At 43.0% G+C, this 25,929-nt stretch overlaps 2 protein-coding genes and 1 pseudogene across 3 annotated transcripts; 2 read left to right on the top strand and 1 right to left on the bottom strand.

Annotated features, from left to right (window-relative positions):
* Positions 1-787: 787 nt before the first annotated feature.
* LOC139644205 (uncharacterized) lies at positions 788-14,612 on the top strand (annotated as a pseudogene).
* Positions 14,613-15,330: 718 nt separating this feature from the next.
* Positions 15,331-17,705, bottom strand: LOC139644204 (tripartite motif-containing protein 72-like). The gene is made up of 6 exons (XM_071519609.1): positions 17,118-17,705; positions 16,860-16,955; positions 16,523-16,756; positions 16,247-16,269; positions 16,020-16,153; positions 15,331-15,932 (listed from the first exon to the last, which is right to left on the bottom strand). The coding sequence occupies exons 1-6, from the start codon at positions 17,703-17,705 to the stop codon at positions 15,331-15,333; spliced, it is 1,677 nt and encodes a 558-aa protein (XP_071375710.1).
* Positions 17,706-18,443: 738 nt separating this feature from the next.
* On the top strand, positions 18,444-25,783 carry LOC139644212 (delta-1-pyrroline-5-carboxylate synthase-like). Of its 2 annotated transcripts, none has more exons than XM_071519620.1 (18): positions 18,444-18,572; positions 19,111-19,228; positions 19,373-19,524; positions 19,730-19,879; positions 20,055-20,159; positions 20,383-20,535; positions 20,958-21,048; positions 21,360-21,484; positions 21,591-21,735; positions 21,847-21,920; positions 22,256-22,355; positions 22,928-23,148; positions 23,340-23,477; positions 23,584-23,779; positions 24,078-24,199; positions 24,487-24,673; positions 24,764-24,859; positions 25,006-25,783. In XM_071519620.1, the coding sequence occupies exons 2-18, from the start codon at positions 19,132-19,134 to the stop codon at positions 25,185-25,187; spliced, it is 2,334 nt and encodes a 777-aa protein (XP_071375721.1). In that variant the 5' UTR covers positions 18,444-18,572; positions 19,111-19,131; the 3' UTR covers positions 25,188-25,783. The 2 variants fall into 2 exon arrangements, with proteins under 2 accessions (XP_071375721.1, XP_071375720.1); XM_071519619.1 differs by having other exon boundaries at positions 20,383-20,541.
* Positions 25,784-25,929: the final 146 nt, after the last annotated feature.

Here is a 25,929-nt window from a genome sequence, read left to right as displayed (position 1 = left end):
ATATTTATTCAGCTGTTAAATAAACATGTGGGAGCACTGGAAGCAGTGTGCAGCATTAGCCTACCCTTTTACACGATACTAAGAAACACGACCGTGATCATGGTGTTTTATGTGTATTGAGTTTCTTCCTTTGTAACAGAGTTCCATGTCTCGATATTGATAGAGAAATGTCTCACTTTTAATTGGAAGCCATAAAATTTACTGTTGTGTACAAGTGATGTTATGGCATATTTAGGTCGGCATACCATCATACTATAAGAATTCTGCTTCACTGATCTTGTAAATGTATAAAGAGATCTAAGAGCACACTGTACAGTTTATCCTGAGATGCACCTACCGGATGTGGATCCAAAGTCTACATTCAAACAAATAATTAGCTCTTTGCAAATATGCTCTCTGAGCCTTTGTGTTGCAACTGAATGCATGCTGCTGCTTGCCCTTTTTTTATGAAACATGTGGTGCACACAAATTCTAAATTAATAATTGTTCAAGGGTGACAAAGAGTGATGACCTCCATCTTGTGCCATACAGTATATTTGTTTGTTATTACTGTTCGCTAGCTACAGTAGAGCTTGAGCATTGTTCTGATGATGGTTACTAGAAAAGCCTATCCAAGAACACAGTCCAGATCAATAAAACTGACTCAGCAAGAGGCATGGATGCCAGAATACCCTGGCAATACAAAGGTTAGTGTACTCACACAAGTGTTTGGAGAAAACTGTGAGTGATCTGCCAGACAGCATCCTCTCATTTCACTCTCCTAGATGTTCCCTGATCCACTGCCATCATGAACCTAAAGCTCCTCTTCTTGTGCCTCTTCCTAGCGGTGCTCATCATACCTGCTGAAGTATGTATTCAGAGCTTTTGTTTACTTCTCTATTGGCACAGTGCTTGATGTCAAGACTGGCAGTTTATACAGCAACTGAGTAGAGAAATGGGCAAATGTATTGACTTATTTACAATGTCGCAATGTTTGATAATGTATTTTGCTGTGAATAAAACACAACAGAACATTACTGAGCATTTATCCATTTCTTTATTATGACTATAATGTGGCGCTAATATTTTTTTATCAGCTGAAAAAACGTAAACACAAACACAGAAAACACGGGGAGCATAGGGATCATCATCATGCTGACAGAAAACACAAGCGTGGAAGGTATGAGGATTTAGTTGATGGTAAGTAATTTACTTGTTTTTATATGTAGATGAGCATTTGATATCTTTTAATCATTGTGGAAGTCCTCAGAATACTATACTGTATACACTACTGCATTCTGAAGAAAGAGGGGAAAACATCTCCCAAGTGAATTTATAGGCTTAGGTGAAAGGCTTTGGCTTAAAAATAGAGACACACACACACACACAATCATGCGTCACATTTAACAATAAAACCATCTTTTAGACATTTACTTTCAGATTATTGATGGCGTATCTGGTGACGACGACGACGATGATGATAATGAACACAATGCAGATTGGGTTTTTGAACTTCAAGATCCAGAAGGTATGACATTGACCATCCAGCATTCTCTCAAACAATGGAACAATAACAAGCTTTTCTTTTTCAATTTCACATGCTTTCCCATGGCATACTATTACAATGTAAAGTGATGATGTAACAGCTCATGTTTCCTCCTTTACTTTGCTCATATCTCAGGCAAATGCAACCCAAACCCTTGCCTCAACAATGGTGTGTGTGAGGAGAAGGGCAAGAGAAAATTCAAATGTGACTGTCCCAGACCTTTCAAGGGCAGGGAGTGCGAGAAAGGTTTGAAATAATTGTCTATCCTCAAGGCTGTTATTGTACTGCAAAGGTTACTGGCAGCGAAAATAATTTAATAATGAAACACTTTCTTTGTTGTGTTATTCCTGCAGCTCCCAAGGTTTGTAGGAAGGGTAGATGTGGGCGTGGTGAGTGTGTCCTGACCTCTGCTCCCCCTTTCTACCAGTGCAAATGCAAGGAGCCCTTCCAGCCTCCACACTGCAGAACTGGTGAGGGGTGTCTTTCTTATCCAAACAAGAAACTACAGTCTACAGTATTCCTCTTTTACAGACTGGTCAGTTGCAGTATCCAAATGCAAACTCTCACTGTGTACTATTTTCTGCCAAAGTTTCATTTTGTGAGCCTAATCCGTGTAAGAATGGTGGAACATGCATCAGGGATGGCATGGACTTTGACTGCGAGTGCCCTATAGGGTACAGAGGGCGTTTCTGCCATGTTGGTAAATACTGCATTCTGCGTTATCTTCCACCCTTCTCATTCCGATATATACCTTTTTATAACTCATATACTGACTGATTGTGGTATATTTACTAGGCCCACATGACTGTTATGAGGGTGAAGGAGAGTCGTATCGTGGCAATGTGAGTGAGACAGATGACGGCGATGAGTGCCTCTACTGGAACTCTCACTTCATCCTGGAGAAAGGTACTGATCCCTTCAATTCCTTTGAGGACGAAGATGGACTGGGCCCTCACAACTTCTGCAGGTCAGGTTTAACCTCATGTTAGATCATTTTCAATTACGTATACTTCTAATCTTCATAAAACACATTTACATAAAATTAATGAGAATTCACTTGAAACCAGAATGCATGATGACAATTCCTCCCAACAAGTAGGCTACAAGCGAGAGAGAAATGGACTAGTTGACTCCTGGCCCCAAAAATTATGAAAGAATGAAAACTTGCCAATTTCCTGCATTAAAGATGATGGCTGCAATAGTCTTGTGGAACCACACCGTGAGAAATGCACAGACTTTCTTTCTAAAGCCCATGTCGTACGTATCTTGGAGCTGATGCAGATCTTCAAGACTCCCCTATTACACTTAGAGAAGTTGAGGATGCTATCAAGACCATGAAGACCGGGAAGTCTCCAGGCTTTGATGGCATCCCTCCTGAAGTTATTGTTACATTTTGGCCCCTGTTATATGACATGATACAATACTCCACTGAAAATGGTTCTTTCTCCAGAGATGCAAACACAGCAATAATTTCAGTCATATTAAAAAAAAACTAGCTGCACTTGCTACTAGCCTCTATCTCTTTTAAACTTTGAAATTAATTAATTGTCTTGGCGAGGAAAATTAAACCCTACATGACAATTCTTGTGCATCATGATCAGACAAGTTTTATTAAAACTCTGCGACGTCTCGTCTGGATCGTGACCTGCATATTTTAGAGGGTGTGGTTGATTTACCCTCTCTTAATTGAAGATACTGTGACTTGTTTGAAGAAAATTCTCAAAACATGTTAGAAGAAAATTCTCAAAACAGATGAAACAGCTTTGGAAATAAGTCAAATTGCCTGATTCCATTGGCAGATATTTCCACTTGTTTAAGATTTTAAAATCTCCTGGACAAAATTTATTTTATTTATTTATTTTATTTATTATCAAAATGGATAGTTCTTGCAGGGTGCAGATGAATTACAGACACCATCTACAGTATGAAAGGGGATGCTGCTCACTCAAATATTTTGTCTGACCTAGAAACCCAGACGGAGACATGATGCCCTGGTGTTTCATCAGAAGAGGCCCTAAGCTGCTGTGGGACTACTGTGATGTGACAGAATGTCCTGAGCCTACAGGTCGGCCTTTAACTTGTCAGACAGCATTCCGAGCGAGCAGAAGATCAGCAACAATAGTCATGTTATTTTGTATGTGTTTTCAGGTGTGGCGCCCACTGAAGCGGTCTCTCCTGGTCCTAAGCCCACTGCTCCGCAACCCCAACCTACGGCAGCCGCCCAGCAGCCAACTGCCAAACCCCAACCTACGGCAGCCGCCCAGCAGCCAACTGCCAAACCCCAACCTACGGCAGCCAGCCAACAGCCAACTGCCAAACCCCAACCTACGGCAGCAAGCCAGCAGCCAACTGCCAAACCCACCACGTCTGAGAAGCCAAGCGAGGCTCCAGAAGCTCAGTCCACCACCAGCGCCTCCACGCCGCCTGAACAGTTCTCCACCTGTGGAAAACCTCAGCCGAAGAAGTCCATTTACCGAATCTATGGGGGTCTGAAGGCCGTTAATGGGGCTCAACCTTGGCAGGTGTCCCTGCAAATGAGACTCAAGGGCTCCAACCATGCCTACAGACACACCTGTGGAGGGGTTCTCATTGAAAGCTGCTGGGTACTGACAGCTGGCCATTGCATGTAAGCAAAATCGTAACAAATGCATACCTGAAACAACGCAAAACATAAACTAATTATGCACACATGGAATATCAGATCATACATGCTGGCACAATCTTTATTATCCTGTCACATGTTGTTTGTGTTTGATCAGTGACAAAAAAAACGACATGCAGGTGGTTGTGGGAGGTCTGAATCTGGATTTGGAAGAGCCTGCAGAGCAAACCTTACATGTGGAGCAGGCCATTGTGCATGAGAACTACAGAGAGACTCAGTCAGCTGTTTACAATGACATAGGTGATCTATATACTTGGCTTCTACTCAAATCTCTCTCTCATTTCATTTAAAAAAAACTGATATTATCATCACTAATAGGATTTAATGGCCGATATCAGGATGGCATTTTGGGAGTATCTGACTTCCATAATTTGTCATATTTGTGGGGTGGAATCATTCAAAAGTGACTAACAGTGTAAACCGATGGGATAGCATTATCTATAAAGGAAAGAAAGAGTTTGATATGATGGGAGGGGTGGAGGGGGGGGGGGGGGGTCTACTGGTATGCCATGAATTAAACACTAATAATATGCTGTTTTCCAGGTAAAAGTAGAGAGATCTTAATATAAAAATACAAGAAACTTTTGTAATATTTTTGGCATGTATTGTCCATTGTTATGACATGTACAATTAGCTAACAAGGTGAAAAAGTGATTTTTTAATTTCATTGTGACTTTAACCTGAACTGTCCCCTCTAAGCTTTGCTGAAGCTGAAAGGTGCCGACGGCACTTGTGCCAATGAGACCCAGTCTGTGAAGACGGCCTGTCTGCCTGATGCCCCACTGAATGATGGGATGGAGTGCACTATTTCTGGATGGGGTGCCACTGAGGATTGTAAGACTCTCTCCATTCAGCCTCAGCGTGACCTTCACTTTCATCCAGATCATTGCCTTTCTAAGAGTTCAGTCAGGAACACTTTAGTCACAAGATAAAACCATTAATTGCAACTAAAGGTAGTACAGTTATGATTGGCGGATATGGCCCTGCTGTAGCAGCTCCCTGCTTACCCAGCAAGCATGCTGAAGGTACAGCAGGGGCGCCATGCAAATCCCCCCATGGAAGAATACAGAGCAGAGCCGGAGCAGCAACACTCAGCAGTGTTGATACTTAAGAGCCACCGTGGGCTCAACTGCATAGACTATAACAGGTGGAGGCTGGGGAGGTGGAGGTAAAGCTTTACCAAGCAGCAGAGTGTGCAGCAGTTGTGAAGCAGGAATCAGTGTAGGAGGAGGCCATTTAAATAGACCGCCTTGTTATGAGAATGGATTATGGTTGGTGTGCGTGGTGATCAGCTGGTAGATGACTAGCAACGCGTGATGTCTGTGTCCTGCATGAACTAACGCGATGCTGCATTTCAGTCAGGAACACTTTAGTCACAAGATAAAACCATGAATTGCAACTAAAGGTAATACAGTTATGATTGGCGGATATGGCCCTGCTGTAGCAGCTCCCTGCTTACCCAGCAAGCATGCTGAAGGTACAGCAGGGGCGCCATGCAAATCCCCCAAACCACAGAACCATATGCCAAACATAACTGGTGCAGACGATTCTTAGTAAGTTACCAGCTGATGAATAATAGAAAGATCAATGTGTAGCAACAAGCTTGTTGCAGACCTCAAGCAGTGGCACCAGACGATGCTGTTGCTGACCTCTGCTGAGTTGTAAGTCAGATTTACAGAGAAGAGATACAAGCATGCATCCTGAAAGAGGCCATCCTACAGTTATGTGAAATATCTATGTGTAGCAGCAAGCCTGCTGCAGACCTCAGAAATTCATTATATTAAAGAACAAGGATGCAAGATACACCTTGAAAGAGGTCGTACTACGGTTATGTGAAATATCTATGTGTAGCAGCAAGCCTGCTGCAGACCTCAGCTATCACCTACTGCTTCTTGGGAGGGATGCAGGCATGCATCCCGTGTGAGGTCATACTACCTAAATCAGAGCAGTGAAACCCAGTCAACCACCTTATGCAGCATCTCTTATGACATTTGCAATTTATTGATGACAGCAATAGTATCAATTAGGCTATATGCACTCATGCTTTGAGCTGAGACAATATCAAGAGTCCAGTCGAATATAAGGGAGAGATTCTTTGAGGAGCGCAAAAATCCCCCAAAACAAAATTGCTTCTCACTAAAATGAGCTGCATTTAACTATTTCTGACTGATGTAAAGCAACAAGCAATTGTAGTACAACCTTACAATCCCAGCTAAGCAGCAGCATGTCAGCATTATGCTTAAATACTAGGGTTGCAAAAGGGGTGGAAAATTTCTGGTAAATTTCCGGAAAGTTTCCGGTAAATTTCCATGGGAAGTTAAGCTGGGGAATTTTGGAAATATTCCAAATTGGAAACTTTCCATGGGAATTATGGGAATTTATGGGAATTAAGGGTAATTTAATGGAAAGGTATCATATCCAAGCATAAATATTTGTTTTTTTATAAGCAGACATCCATCCAAAATAATACAATTAAAACAGATTTATTTGTAAGTAGAACTTTATCAAGTGTTAAATATTTTATTGAACAATCAATTCTTTCATTGAAGAACAAAAACATGAATGTTGAGTTAAATATTACTCATCCCCCCGACCCAACCCATTCAAAAATTAGCAAAAATGCACAGGAATGCACAGTGCATGTAGGGGGCGTGGTCTCAATAGCCCTGCAGTAAGCAGTGTGCTATGTGTGCATGTGATTGAGGAATAGCATAGATATTCAACTGTACTTGCATGATATCTGGTTGTTTTAGTCAGGATTATGCTAAAATATATTTCCCCCAACTATATTTAAGTTCCCTATTAAGAGCATACCTTCAATTTAGTAAATTCCTGGTTTATTCCCGTTTATTCCCATAAATTCCCGTTAATTCCCATAAATTCCCATAAATTCCCGTTAATTCCCATGGAAAGTTTCCAACTTTGATAATTCCCGGAATTTTGCAACCCTATTAAATACACAGCAACACTGAATCGAAAATGGAGCTCAGCCAGCCAGCCATCATGATGCATGCTTGCACCATGATAAGAGCAAATATTCAATGCAAATACTCAGCTTAGGTGAAGTGGAGCAATGGGAACTACAACTCCCAGCATCCTCATCGGCGTCATGACGTCATTGCTTGCGATGAAATTCCATGGAAATGCCCTGGTCCGCTGTGGGGTCTAATGGCCGTTGACGCTGGCAGAAAAGACTTGAAGCGGACATTCACGACCGAGTGAGAGCTGATATTATGACCGGCCGTCGGCTCGTAATCAGAGTTCGGACTCTCGCTCCTTTGCGAGAGTGGCGGCGGGATGAGTCGCGCAAACGCCATTCTTTCCTGGACAATGCCTTCTTGAAGCGGTATTATAAGACTGTAGTTTGCGAGATAGGAGCTCCGACAGCGGGTTTGGAGGCCGATGGTGCTGCCTCTGGAGATTCTTCATCTGACGAAAATGAGACATCTTGAGCCCGAGAAATCAGCGCGACCAGCGGCAACTTGTAGCAGGTAGGAGCAGCAGCATGACCAGTAACAGCAGCAGTAGCGTAAAGCTTTACCAATCAGCAGAGTGTGCAGCAGTTGTGAAGCAGGAATCAGTCTAGGAGGAGGCCATTTAAATAGACCGCCTTGTTATGAGAATGGATTATGATTGGTGTGCGTGGTGATCAGCTGGTAGATGACTAGCAACCAAGGAGGTTCTATATTACGCGTGACGTCCGTGTCCTGCATGAACTAACGCGATGCTTCATTTATGAACATTAACCTGTCAGCAGTGTCTATTGCCGCTGACGCAGCATGTGTCCTCAAATAGTCAAATTTTCAGGTTTGCATGGGTTTCATAGGCGCTGGGGCCATGAAAAGTCCTGCTCCTGCAAACCATCTTAACCTTGAACCTTGAAATACAAACATGAAAATCGCCAAAATTAGTCATTTGCCGTGACAGCACTGCAGTGTTCTTGTAAATGTTCCTTTTAAATTCCCCCTTTTTCCACTTCCTCCCTGGTTATAGCTCAATATGGTTCCAACCACCTGCTGGATGCCCAGGTACTGCTGATCAGCCAGGACAAGTGCTCTGAAAGCAAGATCTATGGCAAGGTCCTGGATGACAGCATGTTCTGTGCCGGCTACCTGCAGGGAGGGGTGGATTCCTGTCAGGTTCGTAGGGGAAGCTGTGTGTGTGTGTGTGTGTGTGTGTGTGTGTGTGTGTGTGTGTGTGTGTGACTAACCAACTTGTTTGAGGTTCTTGTAGCGTGCAGTATTGCATTTTCTACCATTACGCATGGTTAACTGGTTTCTCTGATGTTCCAGGGCGACTCTGGAGGACCACTGACATGTGAGCAGAATAGCACCCATGTTATTTATGGTCTGGTGAGCTGGGGGGACCAATGCGGGAGGAAGAACAAGCCCGGGGTCTACACACGGGTCACTCACTTCCTGGACTGGATCAAGTCAAAGACACAAGCAGCATCTGCATAAGCAGATGTTATGTAACAACATGCCAGCCAGTGTAAAAGGGCTCAGTTGTGAAAGTTGTATTCATCATGATTTATGTTTTGTGTGTTTTCTGTTGTTTCTGGCATTTTGCTTTTCAGGTCTGCAACTGCATGTGAAATAACTCAGTGAAATATATTTGCTTGTATAGAAACCTGAATACAAATGGACAGAGTGAGGAGTGAACGTGGAATCAAAATTAAGCTTTGAGTCTTTAAACAATTGACTTATCATTTGCTATTTGTTTAGTTGCTTTGTGTTTTGATTTTTATTCTTCCTAAAAAGAAAACTTTAAAACTGCAGCATTTTTTAAGTCTTTTTTAAGGTCACCAGTGGTGTCAGTGCCATGAGTTTTATGTTTATGAATTGTATGTCTATATACAGAGACAATGTTATAGCCTATAATATACAGTATATGCTATATAATACAAATACATAATTTCAACATCTATCCTGTTGTGCGAAACAGAGTGATAGTATGCACATTTGAACTAGTGTGGAAATCATAGTTATATAAATATTATGCACGTGCACAGACAAATAATGGCTTACAACACATAACTATGCCCAGTAAAGACCTGAGGTGATGTTAAGTGATGAAACATTGCATTGTCACATGAAGATCCATGCCTAGTCTCACAGTATAACAATATGTCCATAATGAACAAAATGTCCTAGATGACAGGTACATTCCTTCAACTCAGACTTGCTGTTACCATATAGCTCAGTCTATAGTAGTCTAGTAATACAGGTTTGTCTGGCTCCATGGTACATAAAGATTTGGAGCAGGGAGTAAGTGATCCACTAGACAATAGCTTTCTCCTGCGTCTGCATTGACTCACTGCCATCATGAATCTCAAGCTGCTCCTTATGTGCGTCTTCTTGGCTGTGTTCATCGTTCCTGCTCAGGTTTGTCTTACGTTCTGTTATTTGGACTTTTATTGGAGTAACAGTATGGAGCAGACAAAGAATGAATTATATTAATTGTATTTTTCTCTCATTTTCAGTGTCTCAGCTTTGAGTGTTTTTGATTTGATTCATTTTGGGAAAAAATAATATTAAAACAGACAGCAGATGTGATGTTGAACTGGCTCTGCATTAGTAGCCTAAATCATTGGTATAGGACAATATAGGACCTTTCGGAATTGTCTCTATAATGTATTTTTTATGATCTCACATGGTGAATTTTCTTATCTGATCAGTCAAGAAGATTTAGGGCAAGATCAAGATTACGTGTTAATCCTGGAAGCCAAGGCAACAGTGACACTGTTGGTAAGGATATCATAATATCACACCATATGTTATCATTTATGGAAAGAGAGATTGGGGGATGCAAACATAAATAAACTTTTCTTTCCAATTGTAGATTACCAAAGCAATGACGATAACGATGACGAAGATGTTGATACAGACTGGGTTTTCCAACTTCAAGAACCAGACGGTGAGGCATTGACCTAAAAGGAAAATGTAGTGTTCAGAGAAGCACATTTGCTTATATGACCTGTGAACAATCACTGTAACCTGTAACATATGATTTAGAACAGAAATATCAGAAAACTGTCTAAATGTCATATTTCCTTATTTCTCCCCCCTACACTTTGCGTATACTCTAGGCCAATGCAATCCAAACCCTTGCCTCAACAATGGTGTGTGTGTGGAGAAGGGAAGGAGAAATTTCAAATGCTACTGTCCTGAGCCGTTCAAGGGAAAGAAGTGTCAGAAAGGTTTGGAATAAAAAGCTTTGTGTTTTTATTTTCCTTTTCATATTTCCTCATTGATCTGTCTTCTTGAGGGTCTGTCTTCAAGGGGATTGCATTATGATTTTAGTGGGGTGGGAGATGAATTAAAGAATGTGCAATGTTAGGCAATGTTATTGACTTTGAATCTTGCTAGCATAACGTTAGCTTTCTGGCTCATAGCTGAGCCAAAGGGTTCTATGAGCTGAGCGGACTAGAAATCTCTCGTTGCCAAGGTTCGTCCTATTTACTGGAGTAGTGAACAACGTTTCCATTGCATAAGAACCTTATGGGATGGTAATGATTGTTCCAGGTATTAGTCAAACCCTCAGGTGTTACCAGGGAAACTGAGTTATGGCTTGTGAAAAACTTTAGATTTTCATTACAAAACGCATGAAAATATAAATTAATGGTCTTAATTTTTTTTTCTTTGGCAAGTGATCATGGTATATGCAGGATCATACCCTTCGAGTTCGCGTCGTCCATTAATTCCTGATAATGGACACCTCGTCGGGCATTATCCCTTACATATCATCATGCTTATAATCATTGTAATAAGTGCTTTTATTCTGAAATACTAAATAGTTGCAGCCTATATGCTCCTTTTTAAAAGCAAATCAAATGAAAAAGCTTCAATGGGGAAAATGAATATTATGCTTTGGTGCTTTTGGAAATCATGCTTTGGTGTTTACCATTCTGTCAGTGCCTGTATCTTCTAGGGAGCTGTTTTCATTCACATTCCTAATTCTTCTGAACCTGAATATTTTAGTGGATTGACATAGAAAAAAAATCATATCTATTCTTGCAGCACCCAGACTTTGTAGGCGGCGTACTTGTGGGCAGGGGGATTGTGTGCTGACCACCACTGCCCCTTTCTACGAATGCAAATGCAGGGAGCCCTTCCAGCTCCCCAACTGTGAAAGAGGTTTGAAAAGCACACCACCACCCAGATCCTTAAGTTCTATCAGTCACCCGAGTGTGTCCATTTGATCAAAAATGTGGTAAACTGCTGTATCTTTGTTCTCCCTACAGCTGCTGAAGTCTGTAATCCTAATCCTTGTCAGAATGGCGGCAGGTGCATCAGTGATCACACAACAGACTTCAGCTGCGAATGTCCCTCAGGATTCACAGGACATTTATGCGATGTTGGTAAGTATCTCCTCTTACTGTTTCACCTCCTTTTGTTCTGTTCTGTCCCTGTATGCGCTCACTTGCTGGGATATCCTCACCAGGCCCAGACGACTGTTATGAGGAGAACGGAGAGGCATATCGTGGGACTGTGAGTGAGACAGAACCCGGGGTTCGGTGTCTCCACTGGAATTCCTACTTCATCCTGCAGAAAGGAACTGATCCCTTCACTACCTTTGAGGATGCTGATGGACTGGGCCCTCACAACTTCTGCAGGTAAGTCAGGTTTAAATAATACACAGAATACACATCATACAAAGCTGCATCTAAGCAATTTACATGAAGATAGGGTGTGTTCGAGAGGAGAGAGATCAAATTTCCTGAAATTCAAACCAACACAAGGAATGACACGCCTCCCACCCCTCCTAGTGAGTGACAGGAGGAGTGATTGACAGTCACGCCTTCTGCCTCAGACTTCTCCTCATTGGTCAGATGGATTTCCACATATTTCACTTTGAAATGAGAATAGCAGTGGAATAGCAGTTTCTGACATATTATCCTACTCGTCTTCGGCCACCAAACGTGGCTTCTAAATGTTAATCCATAAAAGTTACCTACTGCAGCAGAAAAAAAGAATGAATACTTCTCTGAAAGTGTAATTGAACTTGTTTATATTGATCATTGTTTGCCTATAATGATCAAATCTTTCATTTACCACTACATCACTGGCAGTACCTATCAATTCAATTCAGTTCAATTCACCTATCAATATCAGTTTAATTGCCAAGCACAATGAGTGTACAGGAGTTGGTCTCGGGGACATTGGTGCAGAAGCATATTGACAACTTAGACACTAGATTCTATAAGTCTTTATAAGAATGCACAGTAAATACGTACACAGAGGATGAAAGGACAGGAGCTCACACACAATGTTTATGACCCAGAAACCCAGATGGAGACAGGCAGCCTTGGTGTTTTATCAGGGATGGCCGAAGACTACATTGGGAGTACTGTGACGTGAAGAGGTGCTCTGCAGGTCAGCCACGCACACCTCAGACAACCCCTGAATAGACAGATGCTGTGCCAAGAAGAACTAATATTTCCCTTGTCTCTTTCCATCGGTAGAGCCCACAGACCTTCCTCCCACACCAACAGACGGTGAACCCAGTGAATCTCCCCAGACTCCTGGAGGCCTGGTTGAGACCGCTGAGCCCACTGCTGAGCCCACTGCTGAGCCCACCGCTGAGCCCACCGCTGAGCCTACCGCTGAGCCTACCGCTGAGCCTACCGCTGAGCCCACCGCTGAGCCCACCGCTGAGCCCACCGCTGAGCCCACCGCTGAGCCCACCGCTGAGCCGCAGTTCTCCACCTGCGGCAAGCCTCAACCTACGAGGATTATCAACCGCATCTACGGGGGTTTGAAGTCCATTCCCGGTGCTCAACCTTGGCAGCTCTCCCTGCAGGCCAGACGCAGAGGCTCCAACGGAGACTTCACTCACGTCTGTGGAGCAGTACTCATCAATAGTTGCTGGGCACTGACAGCTGCCCATTGCATGTAAGCCAAATGCCCAGTTAATCAATGTGTTAATAGGCAACCAGTCACTTATTCTTGTAGTAATTCAAACGGTTTCCAGGCTGAACACTCAATTTAAATTAGTGGAAGTTTGTCCAATAGTGTTTGTATAACTGGGCCTCTAGCGGAACTGGTTTATTTCTGTTGATTGAGGTTGAGGCATTGAAAGAGATTGAAACTAGGCTACTAGTAACAGTCAGTCATCAGTAAAACTCTTAATAGGAAATTGAAAATGGCTTTCAAATCATGTATGTTAGTATGCTGTAACACCTGTTACCCTGCCATTGCTGTGTTTACACAGTGATATATACAGAGAAATGCAAGTGATGGCGGGAGGACTTACTCTGGATTCAGACGAGCCCACAGAGCAAATCATTGAGGTGGAAAAAGTAATAAAACATGAGAACTACGACCTAATTACGAATTCAAAAGACATAGGTAAATACAGACTTGGCACTTACTTCCATGATTGTAATATGCATGTAACATGCAATGTCAGTGCCATTGATATAATAATACCAACGCAATATTTCTCCTCCTCCAAGCCCTGTTGAAGCTGAAAGCCTCATATGATGGAATCTGTGCCGAAGAGACCCAGTTTGTAAAGGCTGCCTGTTTGCCTGACACTATACTGCCTGATGGGAAAGAATGCACCATTTCTGGATGGGGTGCCACCGAGGAATGTAAGAGGAATGTTCTGTACCTTGCTGCCTCTTCTCCTCATCTTTCTACTAAACAGTCTATGACATGACAAATTTCACATCATGAGACAGTGTGTGCCCAAACTTTTCTCCAAACATGCAGAAACGATGGCCTGAAACCAAACAGGCAGTTCAAAAAAATGCAAATGGCCTTGAATTATTTACAAATGTAACAAGTAGACACTGGCTGCTCAGGTCTTCTGTCCTCATGTTATTATATCTCCACCCAGTAAAATGGTTTTAGATCAGGGCTTCAATGACATCTCACTATTCTCCTCATTGCCTCTCACCCTATTAAAAGCTTCTGGCTCCAACCACCTGCTGGATGCTGAGGTGCTACTGATCAGCCAGGAAACCTGCTCCCGCCCTGATATCTACGGAAATTCCCTGGATGAAGGCATGCTTTGTGCCGGGTATCTCAAGGGAGAGGTCGACACATGCCAGGTCCGTGGGGAACAGAGGAGCAAATAGGGGGATGTGATGCATTCAGATTGTACTCTTTTCAGACAGCAGTTGTTATCTACACAGTACAGTAGTATTACGTTACGAGTTAGAATAATAGTCTAATATTAAAGTGTCTAGCTCTCTGGAGTAATGCAGCGCCACTGTTCCCATTAGTTGGGTCTCACTGGGCATTTTGTTTGCTGCAGGGCGACTCTGGAGGACCGCTGACGTGTGAGGATGAGGGCAGGCATGTCATCTATGGTCTGGTGAGCTGGGGGGACAGCTGTGCTAAGAAGAACAAGCCAGGGGTCTATGTACGGGTCACTCACTTCCTGGACTGGATCAAGACAAACATGGAAACTGCTTAGATGCTCACCGAGTCTCTTCTGTGGACCAAAATTGCTGAATAAAGCTGATTCAAGATGTACTAGATAATATCTGATGAAATATATACTACACTGTTTATGAAATACCGCCTGCAGGGTTTGAGGGGCTAATTATTTTGAAATGTATAACCGACTAATAGATTAAAATTGTAACCTGTTAAAAAAAACAAAAAACAACTATTAAAGCATCCTCAGCTCCTACATGATCATTCTAGGGTTACAGGAAAATTTTGTTACATCTACTGTCAGGGTACAATGGTGTTTTTGACCTTTGCTCTCCTTACTATTGGTGCTAGTAATGTTGGACATCTAGGAATTTAAGCCTACTCTTCTGTTACACTCATTGTAAGCTGTTCTAATATAGCTCTAGTTCTAATTTGTCTAAAATGTAGATGGAATACATTGATCTCAGGGTAGAGCTCAGGTTTAGTGGTTTGCCCAACTGTTTTCTGCAAAATATTTTTTAAAGTGGGCATGGTTAGTTCAGGCTCCTGGTTCCGGGCTAGGAGACTGGTGATGGTATCTATGGTAATGGTAATTTTGACAGCAAACAAATCTTCACAATGTATATGGGATTTCAATCATGTTATTTACTGAATATGAACACAGAAAATAAACACATTTTTTGAAGGAGTGTACATCAGTGTGTTCACAGCAGAGCTATTTAGGATTGTCTTCTTATCGTTAAGGGAGTGCAAGTTCATTCTTTATCCTTATCTGTGTTTACATGCCAGTCCCAGTAGTCTTTAAGGCAAAACAGGGCGAGAGGCTGCCTGTTTAGACCATTCACATCAATGCAGGGGTTAAACATGGGGTAGAGAGGCTCTGCACACTGCACAGAGAAGCAGTGAAGCAGCGTCAGAGCGTCAGCATCGTAGAATGACAGCTCCCCCTTCTGGAGATCTGCCAGCATGCCCAGCTTCCTGACTCTCTTCTCACTGACTGATAGCCTCTTCTCCTGGGTATCATGGCAAGCCAGGTACTGTCCATCTCCATGGTAGATGCACCAGGACGTCTTGCTCACACCCAGGCTGGAATGGCTCTGAGTTGGATGATCTCTTCCAGGGATTGGCCCCGTGGTCACACCAATCAGCCAGTAGGGTTTTTCCTGGACAATGACCTCCCAGTAATGCCGTCCAGTACTAAAGCTCTCCTGAGCCAGGACGCAGTACTGGGAGTCAAATGGCCGAGGGCTTGGAGCCTCACCGAGAGGCTGCCTGCTCCAGTATACTCGCTTCCTGTCCTGGGACACTTCCAGTTTGGGGTGGGCTGTCTTGGAGTCCAAAGTCAGAGAACTTAGATCTGCAAATAAACATCCCCATTCAGTGCACAGCTACACGAATAGTGAGGGCTGACTTTAGATTGTGAAGTAGTTGATCCTGTACTAACATGACCACATCCGTGGGAAGTGTTGGGACAGAGCCACAGAAAGGTCATCCACCAGCCTCTCCGCTGTCCTCATCCTCTCAGGGTCGCACAGGTCTCTGTCTACTTCCTGGATAGGTGCTAAATCCAGAGGTTTGCTACAATAAAAACTGAAAACCATTAGAGGACAAAAGTAATTTCCAGGGGAAGCAGTTGGGATAGAAAAGAATTGGAGTGAAGAATAAACTCACCCAAGACTGTGTGCTGTGATTTGCTGTTGACGATAAACATGTCAGGTACTGCACATTGAGATCTCACAAAACACATTAACCACATTTGCATTGCACTTTTCTACAGAGCCCCTAAAGTCCCGAACGGTGATATTTTTTTATCTTGTGCGCACAAGATAAAAAAATATCACTTTTCGGGACTTTAGGGGCTCCGTACTTTTCCCAATAAAGTTATGAAATGTAATAACACAGGATCAAAATAACACACTGTCATACTATTCAGCACCATTAACTCACCTGTAGGAATCTCAGATCATTTGTTTCTTGGAGGAGTGATTTGCTAGAGGCTCTGAGGCTGTCTATCTCTTTGATCTGGGCCTCCATGACACCCCTCTGGGCCTCCAGCCACTCTGTCATGCAAGTCTCCTCTGCGTCTATGATCTGCATCATCAGACGCTCATCGCCGTCCAGCACATACCGGATCCTACTGTACTTGTCTGAGATTCTCTCTCTGAAATCCGCAGCAGACTTCTGGAAAATCAAGAAAACATATTTTTTTTAATGCATGTGTGAGGCAGTGCTGTGCATAAAAAAAATAATGATTCAAAAAAGAGATCTTCCACATGGATTGTACCACTGTTTGTGTATACAGTGACTCCAAGTCCTTGATGGCATATTCTGCTTCACTTCTCCTCTTCAGCAGCTGGGTCATAGTGGTCTCTAACATGCTCTAAAGACAAGAGATACAAGACAGACCTATAGAAAATAAATATCCTGAGAAATAGAGAAATGATCATGACAGCTATGAGAAAATCAAACCCACTGCCTTATGACAAAACAATAATCATATTCTATTCATTTTATGCCATCTCTACTGACAGTGAGTCTTCACCTTGAAGTCTGAGCAGGCTTCATGCAGCTGGGCAGCTTGGTGGTTCTTGTGCAGGCCAACCAGGACACACAAACAGCACACAGGGACCCTCTCCTCCATGCAGAAGAGCTTCAGCTCCTCACGGTGCTCCTGGCACTTCAGAGACAGGGGATCCCCAGTCACCTCCACCACCGTGTGCTCCCTGAGAGCCGACCTCTGCTGGTGCAGCAGAGCGTGGGCCTGGCACAGCGAGGCATCACAGGTCAGACAAGTCTGTACGGCCACCGATGCTGTCTCTATGCAGTGGTCACAGTGGATTGTTGGAGCCACTCTGCTTGAAGTTGTTGTCTGTAGCTCTGCTGTCGGTGGCCTGCTGGTGGTGAAGTCCTTTACCTTGGTCTGCAGGCTGGTGTTCACCTCCAGAGTGAGGTTGGAGGGAAGGAAGATCTGACACTCCGGACAGAAGAAAGGACCGTCCTCAGAGATGTCCGCATCCCAGACATCCCGGATGCAGGTGAGGCAGAAGTTATGTCCACATGGGAGCGTCACAGGGTCTGTGAAGAGGTCCTGGCAGGTGGGACACTTCAGAGTATCCTCAAATGTCCCCATAGCTCTGTTTGCACCTGCTTTGGCTCCTCGGTCTGCGCTGTGCTCCCAGCCTTCCTGCTCATGAATGTTTCATAGAGCTCTTTTGGCATGCACACACCGCTCATGTGCCAGAGTGTCATATTACTAAAGATGAGTTGATAGCTTCCTCTCAACTATTTCAAACTATACTGTGGCCTCACAGGAGGCCACTCCATTTCAGTCTAGTTGATATGAAACAAAAGCATTGTGTTGGTTGTATTTCTTTTCTTCTTTTTTCTACCTAAGAGGATCAATGTTGATTTTTTTGAGTGCAGTTGTGGTTGGGTTGACGGTTTAATTTCCACATACAATGTCATTTTTGAAAAACAATACTTGTTTGTAATGGTTAATTTGGTGTATGCAGGTTTATTTTAAGAATTCTTGAATTATGAAACTTTAATTACTTGTAATTAAATTAGAAAATTGGTTTGCTACTACTTACAATAACTAGACAATTAATTTATATTATATAATCAAGTTTTATATTAGCATAAACAACGGGTAAACTGTATTTCACATATCAAACTGGGTGTGTGTATTTTACCCTCCAATACATACCTGGCTCTTCCCATGCATTAGTACTACACTGCAGTGTCCACCCAAATACTCCAACTATTTCTGCGTACGTAAAGACTGTTGTCTGCGCAAGCCCAGCTTCCTACTACGCATGTACCCAAAAATGATGCGCAGATACTGTTGGTGGATAGCTGAATGCTCTCACAACTCCCAACCAACGTGGGTTGTGGATGTGGCAAGGGACCGCCAGCTCAGTCCAACTGACGACGTGTCTCTCCTTTGCAGTGCACACACAAGTGTAGTGGTGGGAAGTCTTGGTTTTCATATTGCTTGGTAAGAGATAGTCTTCTCATAAATTTTGTCTTCTGTCCATTTTGTAAAGAAATGTCTCTAAGCGAGGTAACAGTTAGCCCACAATAGCTAATGCTAGCTAACGTTAGCTAGCTTTAGCTACCGGTTTAACTGTCACTTTGACACAGCTCTAGTAGCCACATTTACAGTGTTCGCATAATTAGCTGGCTACCCAGCTATAGCTACGGTATAGTGTAGACTTTATTAGTGTTAGTAGCATCGACAGCCTTAGTTTCTTAGCTAGCAGACGTTAGTTGCCAACAATAGACATCATCTTCTCTGAGTCAGTGACCGAGTCAAGTTCATCAACACACTGCTGATAACATCAAGGCGCTGATTAGCTTTCCAACTAGTCTAAAATGATTCTGACATCATGCCCTGTTTTTGTTAAGCACTGATGTAGATAGTAGTCAAGCATTATGTATTCTAGCTATCATATCAACAAGCTGTTGATCATTTCAGGTGAAGCAGAACGTTGTTGATCAGTTTGAGTAACTTAAAACTTCACTGGTGTGTTTAGCTGTCCTTAGGTCTCAGTGCCATGTTTGCAAGGCTGGCCTTGTGTTCCCGCCTGCCATCCAGGACCTGGAAATCAAATGTCTGCCCACTCTTCATCAGACCATTTTCACAGACCAAGTGTAAGCAAGCAGCCAACATTCTATACCATACCTGAAGTGGGCACCCTACCCTCACTGTCTCTCTGAACTGTGTACTGGAAGAAGAATAATAAGTGCATGTTGGTGATGATCTGTAATAAAATCTTACATCCTTATTTTCTGCAGTCCCTCTCCCCCGTCCCCATGGGAAGTCCTTTGCCCACCGCAGTGAGTTAAAGCAGGCCAAACGCATTGTAGTGAAGCTGGGGAGTGCTGTGGTGACACGGGGAGATGAGTGTGGTCTGGCTCTGGGACGACTGGCCTCGATAGTCGAACAGGTGACGTCACATTGGTGTTATGGATACAGATAAGCAAGGAACTCTGTTGATGATCGTTGTGTAAGCATGAAGATGATATAATGTGGGCTAAAGGGGGACTTGAGCACTACTTTTTCGGTCTCCAGTTACCTGCAGTACAGAGTTAGAGGAGTGATCTTGACCGTGCAAGAAGGACTTGAATGTTGTGTTTTTGTTGTCCCATCAGGTGGCTATGCTGCAGAACCAAGGCAGGGAGATGATGATTGTCACTAGTGGTGCTGTGGCATTTGGGAAGCAGAGACTGAGACATGAGATCCTGCTGTCTCAGAGTGTCAGACAAGCCTTGCATTCTGGACAGAACCAGCTCAAGGAAATGGTGAATGAAAACCCTGCTTATCAGCACAATAGAATAGCACAGTGGCTCTCAAACTTATTTCAGACACACCCCCTTTTAACAATGGAAATTTTAATCTGCTGTTTCAGAAGAATAATAGATAAATATTCATTGAATTATGAATTGTTTATTTAAGTGAATTCTCTCTGTGTTCCAGGCAGTTCCAGTCTTGGAGGCACGGGCGTGTGCAGCTGCTGGACAGAGTGGTCTGATGGCGTTGTATGAAGCTATGTTCACCCAGTACAGCACCTGCACCGCACAAGTAAGTACTGGACAGTGAAAAATCTATCTGTGTTATGGCGTTGTGCAGTTCTGCAGAATATCAATGCTGACCCAAACATCTCATTTTGCCTGTGTAACCTAGAATAATGTTATCAATTACAGTCTGTGTTGTTGGCCTCAGCATATCTCTCCAGAATAGCATGGTAACAGCAAAGGATTCAATCCTCATTTGGATTTCCATCCTTGTCTGTCCAATACTGTAGATCCTGGTGACCAACCTAGATTTTCATGATGAGCAGAAGCGCCGCAACCTGAACAGCACACTCCATGAACTGCTGCGGATGAACATAGTCCCTATCATCAACACCAATGATGCTGTCGTGCCTCCCCCTGTTCCCAACAGTGATCTGCAGGGGGTAAATGTGGGTACTGTGTGAAGGGCATGGTGGGAATGCTAAGTGTTGTCCAGAGTTGTGAGTTTGCTTACATACGGCATGCATAAGCAAAAAAAAGTATGTCTCTTTTCACTCATTTCTCCACTGTCACTAACATTTCACTTCTTGGACACATGCTTTTAATATTATGCTGCTTTAAATATTGTCTAGCATTTCAAAGTATGTTGTTCTTGCTTTCAGGGATAATTGGCTGATTCCTGTCTTCACTGTGCACAAACCTGCCTATTAGTTCCTTTTGGAAGGAGCACACTGTGTTGGTGTTGTGATTAAATGGGAGTCAGAGGCTCCATTGCATGCTTGCAGTTCATCAGCTGTTATTGTACAGTATATGTGAGGTACAGTGATTATACTCTTGGCTCAATTAAATTACGGTTGCATTTCAGGTAATAAGCATCAAGGATAATGACAGCTTGGCTGCACGGCTGGCTGTTGAAATGAAAGCAGACCTCCTAATTGCCCTGTCTGATGTTGAAGGTACAGAAATACACTCTTTATTTTATGTTTTTTTTCATTCACATTTAGAACTAGTAAGCATTGACATTAATTCAATTTATTTGTGTTTTATTGAATGCTTCCAAGAGACTGCTTCTCTCTTTCAGCTCTGATATACAGTCACTGTATTTCTTTTATTCACAAACATATTGTCAGTGTGTTATGTTTTTATGGGAAACATTTTGTATACTACCTGCCTTCTTGGTCAGGGTTCACTTGAACAAAAGATGTCAATATCAGCATGACTACCCTGCTTAGTTGAAGGATTAATAAAACTAATCTCTATCCCGCAGGATTGTACGACAGTCCCCCAGGAACAGATGATGCCAAGCTAATTGATATATTTTACCCTGGAGACCAGCAGTCTATCACGTACGGCACTAAGTCCAGAGTGGGCATTGGTGGCATGGAAGCCAAGGTCAGCATGACAGAAAGTACTTTATCCTAGTCCTGTGTGTAAACAGGACTAAGTTGGTCAAATGATTACAAAGGTGCAGTTTACTCAGTCATGTTTTCTAAATCAGGTGAAAGCAGCCCTGTGGGCACTGCAGGGTGGCACGTCTGTCGTAATCGCCAACGGCACACATCCCAAGGTCACAGGCCATGTCATCACAGACATTGTAGAGGGGAAGAAAGTTGGCACCTTCTTCTCTGAAGTGAAACCTGCAGGTGACGTACTGAAATCATGCGGAGTGAAAATGTCACTCACTTGTTTTGAAATTGAGGTGTTAGAGACGCACTTGTTTGATTGGTTCCTTGTGCTGTTATTTACATCACCAGGTCCCACAGTGGAGCAGCAGACAGAGATGGCACGGCAAGGAGGCAGAGTTCTGGCCTCCCTGCATCCTGACGAGGTGAGTTCCTCACTCCCTGATATGAGGAGGATTTTCTCGTTAGCATATTGCTGTGAAATTAGCTTTAGTGACGCACTAAATTATTATTGATCTGCTTTCATTGGGTTCAGTTAGTAAGTTCTTGGGCTTGATTGCAATAGAATGATAGGTAACACATCAGAAGCAGCAGAGACGGAGCATAATGAAATATGCTGATACAAAGCCGTCCACTGATACATATTGCGCGTTGACATTATTGCAATTCATTTGACATGAATCACCTTTAAGGTAATCTTTAGGTTAATTGCTCTTAATTCTGCTGTTCATTAATCATATTATCATGTGTGTTTTTTCAGAGAGGGGAGATCATCTGCCGTCTGGCTGACCTGCTTACAGAGAAGAAGGATGAGATTCTCAGCGCCAACAAAAGAGACATGGAGATGGCAACCATATCAGGTACAGAGGCACAGAGAAGAGACATTACCTTTAAGCTGCTGAATTGAGTGTCATTCCCTGCTAGTGGTTATCACTTAACAGCTACTCCCAGGCTGTTGATGACATTATCATCAGATTTGTCTTGGTTGTGGATTGTGAATTACAACTACAGGAAACAGGCTTACTTAGGAGGCCTGGAGCATCAAGTTTTCAGCATCGGCTGGCTGTTTTCTTAGCTCTGGTCTGTGTCAGCCATGTTGTCAGTAAAAGGCTAGTTATGGATGTGTTGAACCTAGAAGTTTGGAAGTAGTGCCTGGCAGTAGTAATTCTGTCTTATGTGTTTTGGGCAGCATGGTATAGTGAGTAGGGAGGCTGCCCTTCAACTGGAAGATCTGAGTTCAAGCTCCTGTTTTGGCAAGCATTAACCCTGCTGAAATGAGCAAGACATTAAATCCCTACTACCTCCAGGGTGCACTGTTCCTTAGCTGGCCCTGCTCTCTGACCACTTTGTGTAAGGGGGCAAGCAAAAAGAGAATTCCCCTACAGGGCTCAATAAGATATCACATTATCAGTATTATTATTATTCTTCATAGGTCGTCTCTCCCTGCCTTTGCTCAACCGCCTGAGTCTGTCCACATCCAAGCTGAACAGCCTGGCCATTGGACTGCGTCAGATTGCTGTGTCCTCCAGGGACAGTGTGGGCCAGGTGCTGAGGAGGACCAGGGTGGCCAACAACCTGGAGCTGGAGCAGATCACTGTCCCCATCGGTGTCCTGCTGGTCATCTTTGAGTCCCGCCCTGACTGTCTCCCACAGGTCAGTCAACCCCGATGGTCAGCCTCTAGGCTTGATCGCCATTAGGTGCTGGTCTGGGATCCCTCTTGCATACTTGGGGGTTATTGAAAGTTGGGTCCTGAGTTGATGATTTTTTTTGTTTTTTCATGCATTTCCTATTTTCTGTTGTGTATGTGATTTATATGTGATCTTTTTTTTCCTTTGGACTACAGGTGTCAGCTCTGGCTATTGCGAGTGGAAATGCTTTGCTACTGAAGGGCGGTAAAGAAGCTGCCAACACCAATAGAATTCTACATCAACTCACCCAGGAAGCACTCTCCGTTCATGGGGTGAAGGATGCCATTCAGCTGGTAAGACTGAAAACACTGCATTAAATATTATAGTCAGTTACATAAATGTTTACCATGTTTACATCACATGTTTTGGTAATATGCTTAACATTGGCATGTTATGTAGGTGAGCACACGTGAAGAAGTTGAGGATCTGTGCAGACTGGACAAGCTGATTGACCTGATCATCCCAAGGGGCTCGTCTGAGCTGGTCCGGGACATCCAAAGGGCAGCTAAGGGTATTCCTGTGTTGGGCCACAGCGAGGGCGTCTGTCACGTCTACATAGACAATGAGGCCAGCATAGACAAAGCTATTGACATTGGTATGTGGTATCCTGTAATTTATGTAGCTGTGGTGGTTAGGGGTAATTTTGATGTTGGTTGGTTAATTTTGATGTTTTGGTCCCAGTGCTAATACTTTTTTGTTTTTGTTTTCATATTTTATCACAATACAGACTTATTTGTATTTTTGGGGACATTTGGCTAAAATGTAATGTGATTTTGTTAATTTCACATTTCCCAAGAGTTATGGAAGTTGATATACACAGTTCACAGCATGTAAATCTATTTGTCATTTTTGCTGTTCATTAAGTGGGTGATGTGATTTATGTTTTACTCCAGTCAAAGACTCCAAATGCGACTACCCAGCGGCCTGCAACGCCATGGAGACACTCCTTATTCACAGAGATTTGCTGAGAACTCCTATATTTGACCAGATCATAGATATGCTGAGAACAGAAGAGGTAAGAAACATGCACAGACACTCCATTATCGCTTTATGGTCAAGTGTTGTGCACAAACTTAAAGTAGCTGGTTCAGTGGTTTTAACATTTTGGTGAAGATTTGAGTGTTTGACAGGGCCAACAGACTGACATTTTAACGATAAAACAACCACTCTGAAGAGGTTTTGTCACTTGCAACAGTGTAGTTTTAAACCTATGTGGGTAGATCAATAAAGTAGAGCTATTTTTGTACGAGTACTTCATTATAATTCTCTTTCCAAAATCATCGTTCAATGGTGTTTTCACAGGTAAAGATCCACGCTGGCCCCAGGTTTGCATCATATCTGACCTTCAGTCCATCCGAGGTCAAGTCTCTGAGGACGGAGTATGGGGACCTGGAGTGCTGCATCGAGGTGGTGGACAGCATGCAGGATGCTGTGGACCACATCCACAAATACGGCAGCTCCCACACCGACGTCATTGTTACAGAAAACGGTTAGGAACTCCTTCACAACTACAATCTACATTTTCATGTCGCGATTTTAAGAAATATTTTGAATGAGTTCAATATCTTGTTTTCCGCAGAAGAGACTGCTGAACAGTTCCTGCAGCAGCTGGACAGCGCCTGCGTGTTTTGGAACGCCAGCTCTCGCTTTGCCGACGGCTACCGCTTTGGCTTAGGTACGTACGGAAACAAGCATGGTTTTACTTCTTCATGCTATATGAAAATAATATGAGAATACACCTCCTTTGTTGCTTGATTTAGCCTGAAGATGGGGCACTTGAGAGTAGGACGGGAGAGCTCATTATGGGCTATTTATTTGCAGGAGCTGAGGTTGGTATCAGTACAGCTCGGATCCACGCCAGAGGCCCGGTGGGTCTGGAGGGGCTCCTGACCACCAAATGGGTACTTCGAGGGGAAGGGCACACCGTGGCCGACTTCTCCGAACAAGGCAGTATGAAATACCTCCATGAAAACATCCCTGTCCCCCGCAGGATCCTTAGCTAGGTCCCCAACCACAGAGTCATCATGAGGGATGTCGACCCAGAGTTTATCCAAAGGTTTGTTTCTGTCAGTAGTGCTTCAACTTTGAACTGCAGCTCCATCACCTGTATGAATCTACATGATGCCGCTGCAGGGAACTTGCATTCGGAACAGCCACTACATTTACAGGATTACTACGTTCCTGCTTTTGTAAGCCTGTGCACAAATCTGTGAAACTGTCCAAAATTTCAGATCCCTTGGATATTTTTCATTTTTCATTACTGTCTCTTGGACAGTAATGATGGTGTGTCAAACGGTTGGTGAGAATAAATATATTGTGGCAAAAGGAAAAAAAGATCCTTAAACCATTATATGGCATCATGTATAGGTGACAGTCAGTCACCTACTTACAGACATAAATCTGACAGTTGGTAATAGCTTCTCTCCTCCGTCATGTGATTTTTATATTGACAGAAAATAAATCATTGGCTCGGTTGTGATTTTCTAAGTTATTATTTTTCTACTTATAAAGTCCCCCTTGGTCTTTTGTAATTTAAGTGTTTGTGCAGATCCTCGCTTCAGGTTTATTTTGTCCCACCTTTTTGCACAGCTAATTTGAATAAATATGCTTGTACAGTTCTTTACTCATGGTTCTGTGTTATATTTGTTACATCAATATGCCCAAAGAAACTGCATCTTATGTCCTTGGTTTACAAATTTATGTAGTATTTATTTAATATATGCTAATCTTGGTAATTAAAGACAA

This window comes from Centroberyx affinis, unplaced genomic scaffold (assembly GCF_046629955.1).
Source record: "Centroberyx affinis isolate AG114_WGS23_722 - 3 ecotype Tasmania unplaced genomic scaffold, CSIRO-AGI_Caff_v1 ptg000718l_1, whole genome shotgun sequence".
Classification (NCBI taxonomy): Eukaryota; Metazoa; Chordata; class Actinopteri; order Beryciformes; family Berycidae; genus Centroberyx; species Centroberyx affinis.
Note: the sequence above shows the minus strand (reverse complement) of the source record. Positions and strands in the feature narration are given on the sequence as shown.

Bases quoted from the DNA above. Each gene is read 5' to 3' on its own strand.
- LOC139644204 (XM_071519609.1), bottom strand. From the start codon at position 17,705: ATGGGGACATTTGAGGATACTCTGAAGTGTCCCACCTGCCAGGACCTC. The intron at 16,757-16,859 runs GTACAATCCATG...TTGATTTTCCAG, and splicing joins CACTGTATACACAAACAGTG to AAGTCTGCTGCGGATTTCAG. The intron at 16,154-16,246 runs GTGAGTTTATTC...TTTTTATTGTAG, and splicing joins ATCACAGCACACAGTCTTGG to CAAACCTCTGGATTTAGCAC.
- LOC139644212 (XM_071519619.1), top strand. From the start codon at position 19,132: ATGTTTGCAAGGCTGGCCTTGTGTTCCCGCCTGCCATCCAGGACCTGG. The intron at 19,525-19,729 runs GTGACGTCACAT...TTGTCCCATCAG, and splicing joins TGGCCTCGATAGTCGAACAG to GTGGCTATGCTGCAGAACCA. The intron at 21,736-21,846 runs GTGACGTACTGA...TTACATCACCAG, and splicing joins CTCTGAAGTGAAACCTGCAG to GTCCCACAGTGGAGCAGCAG.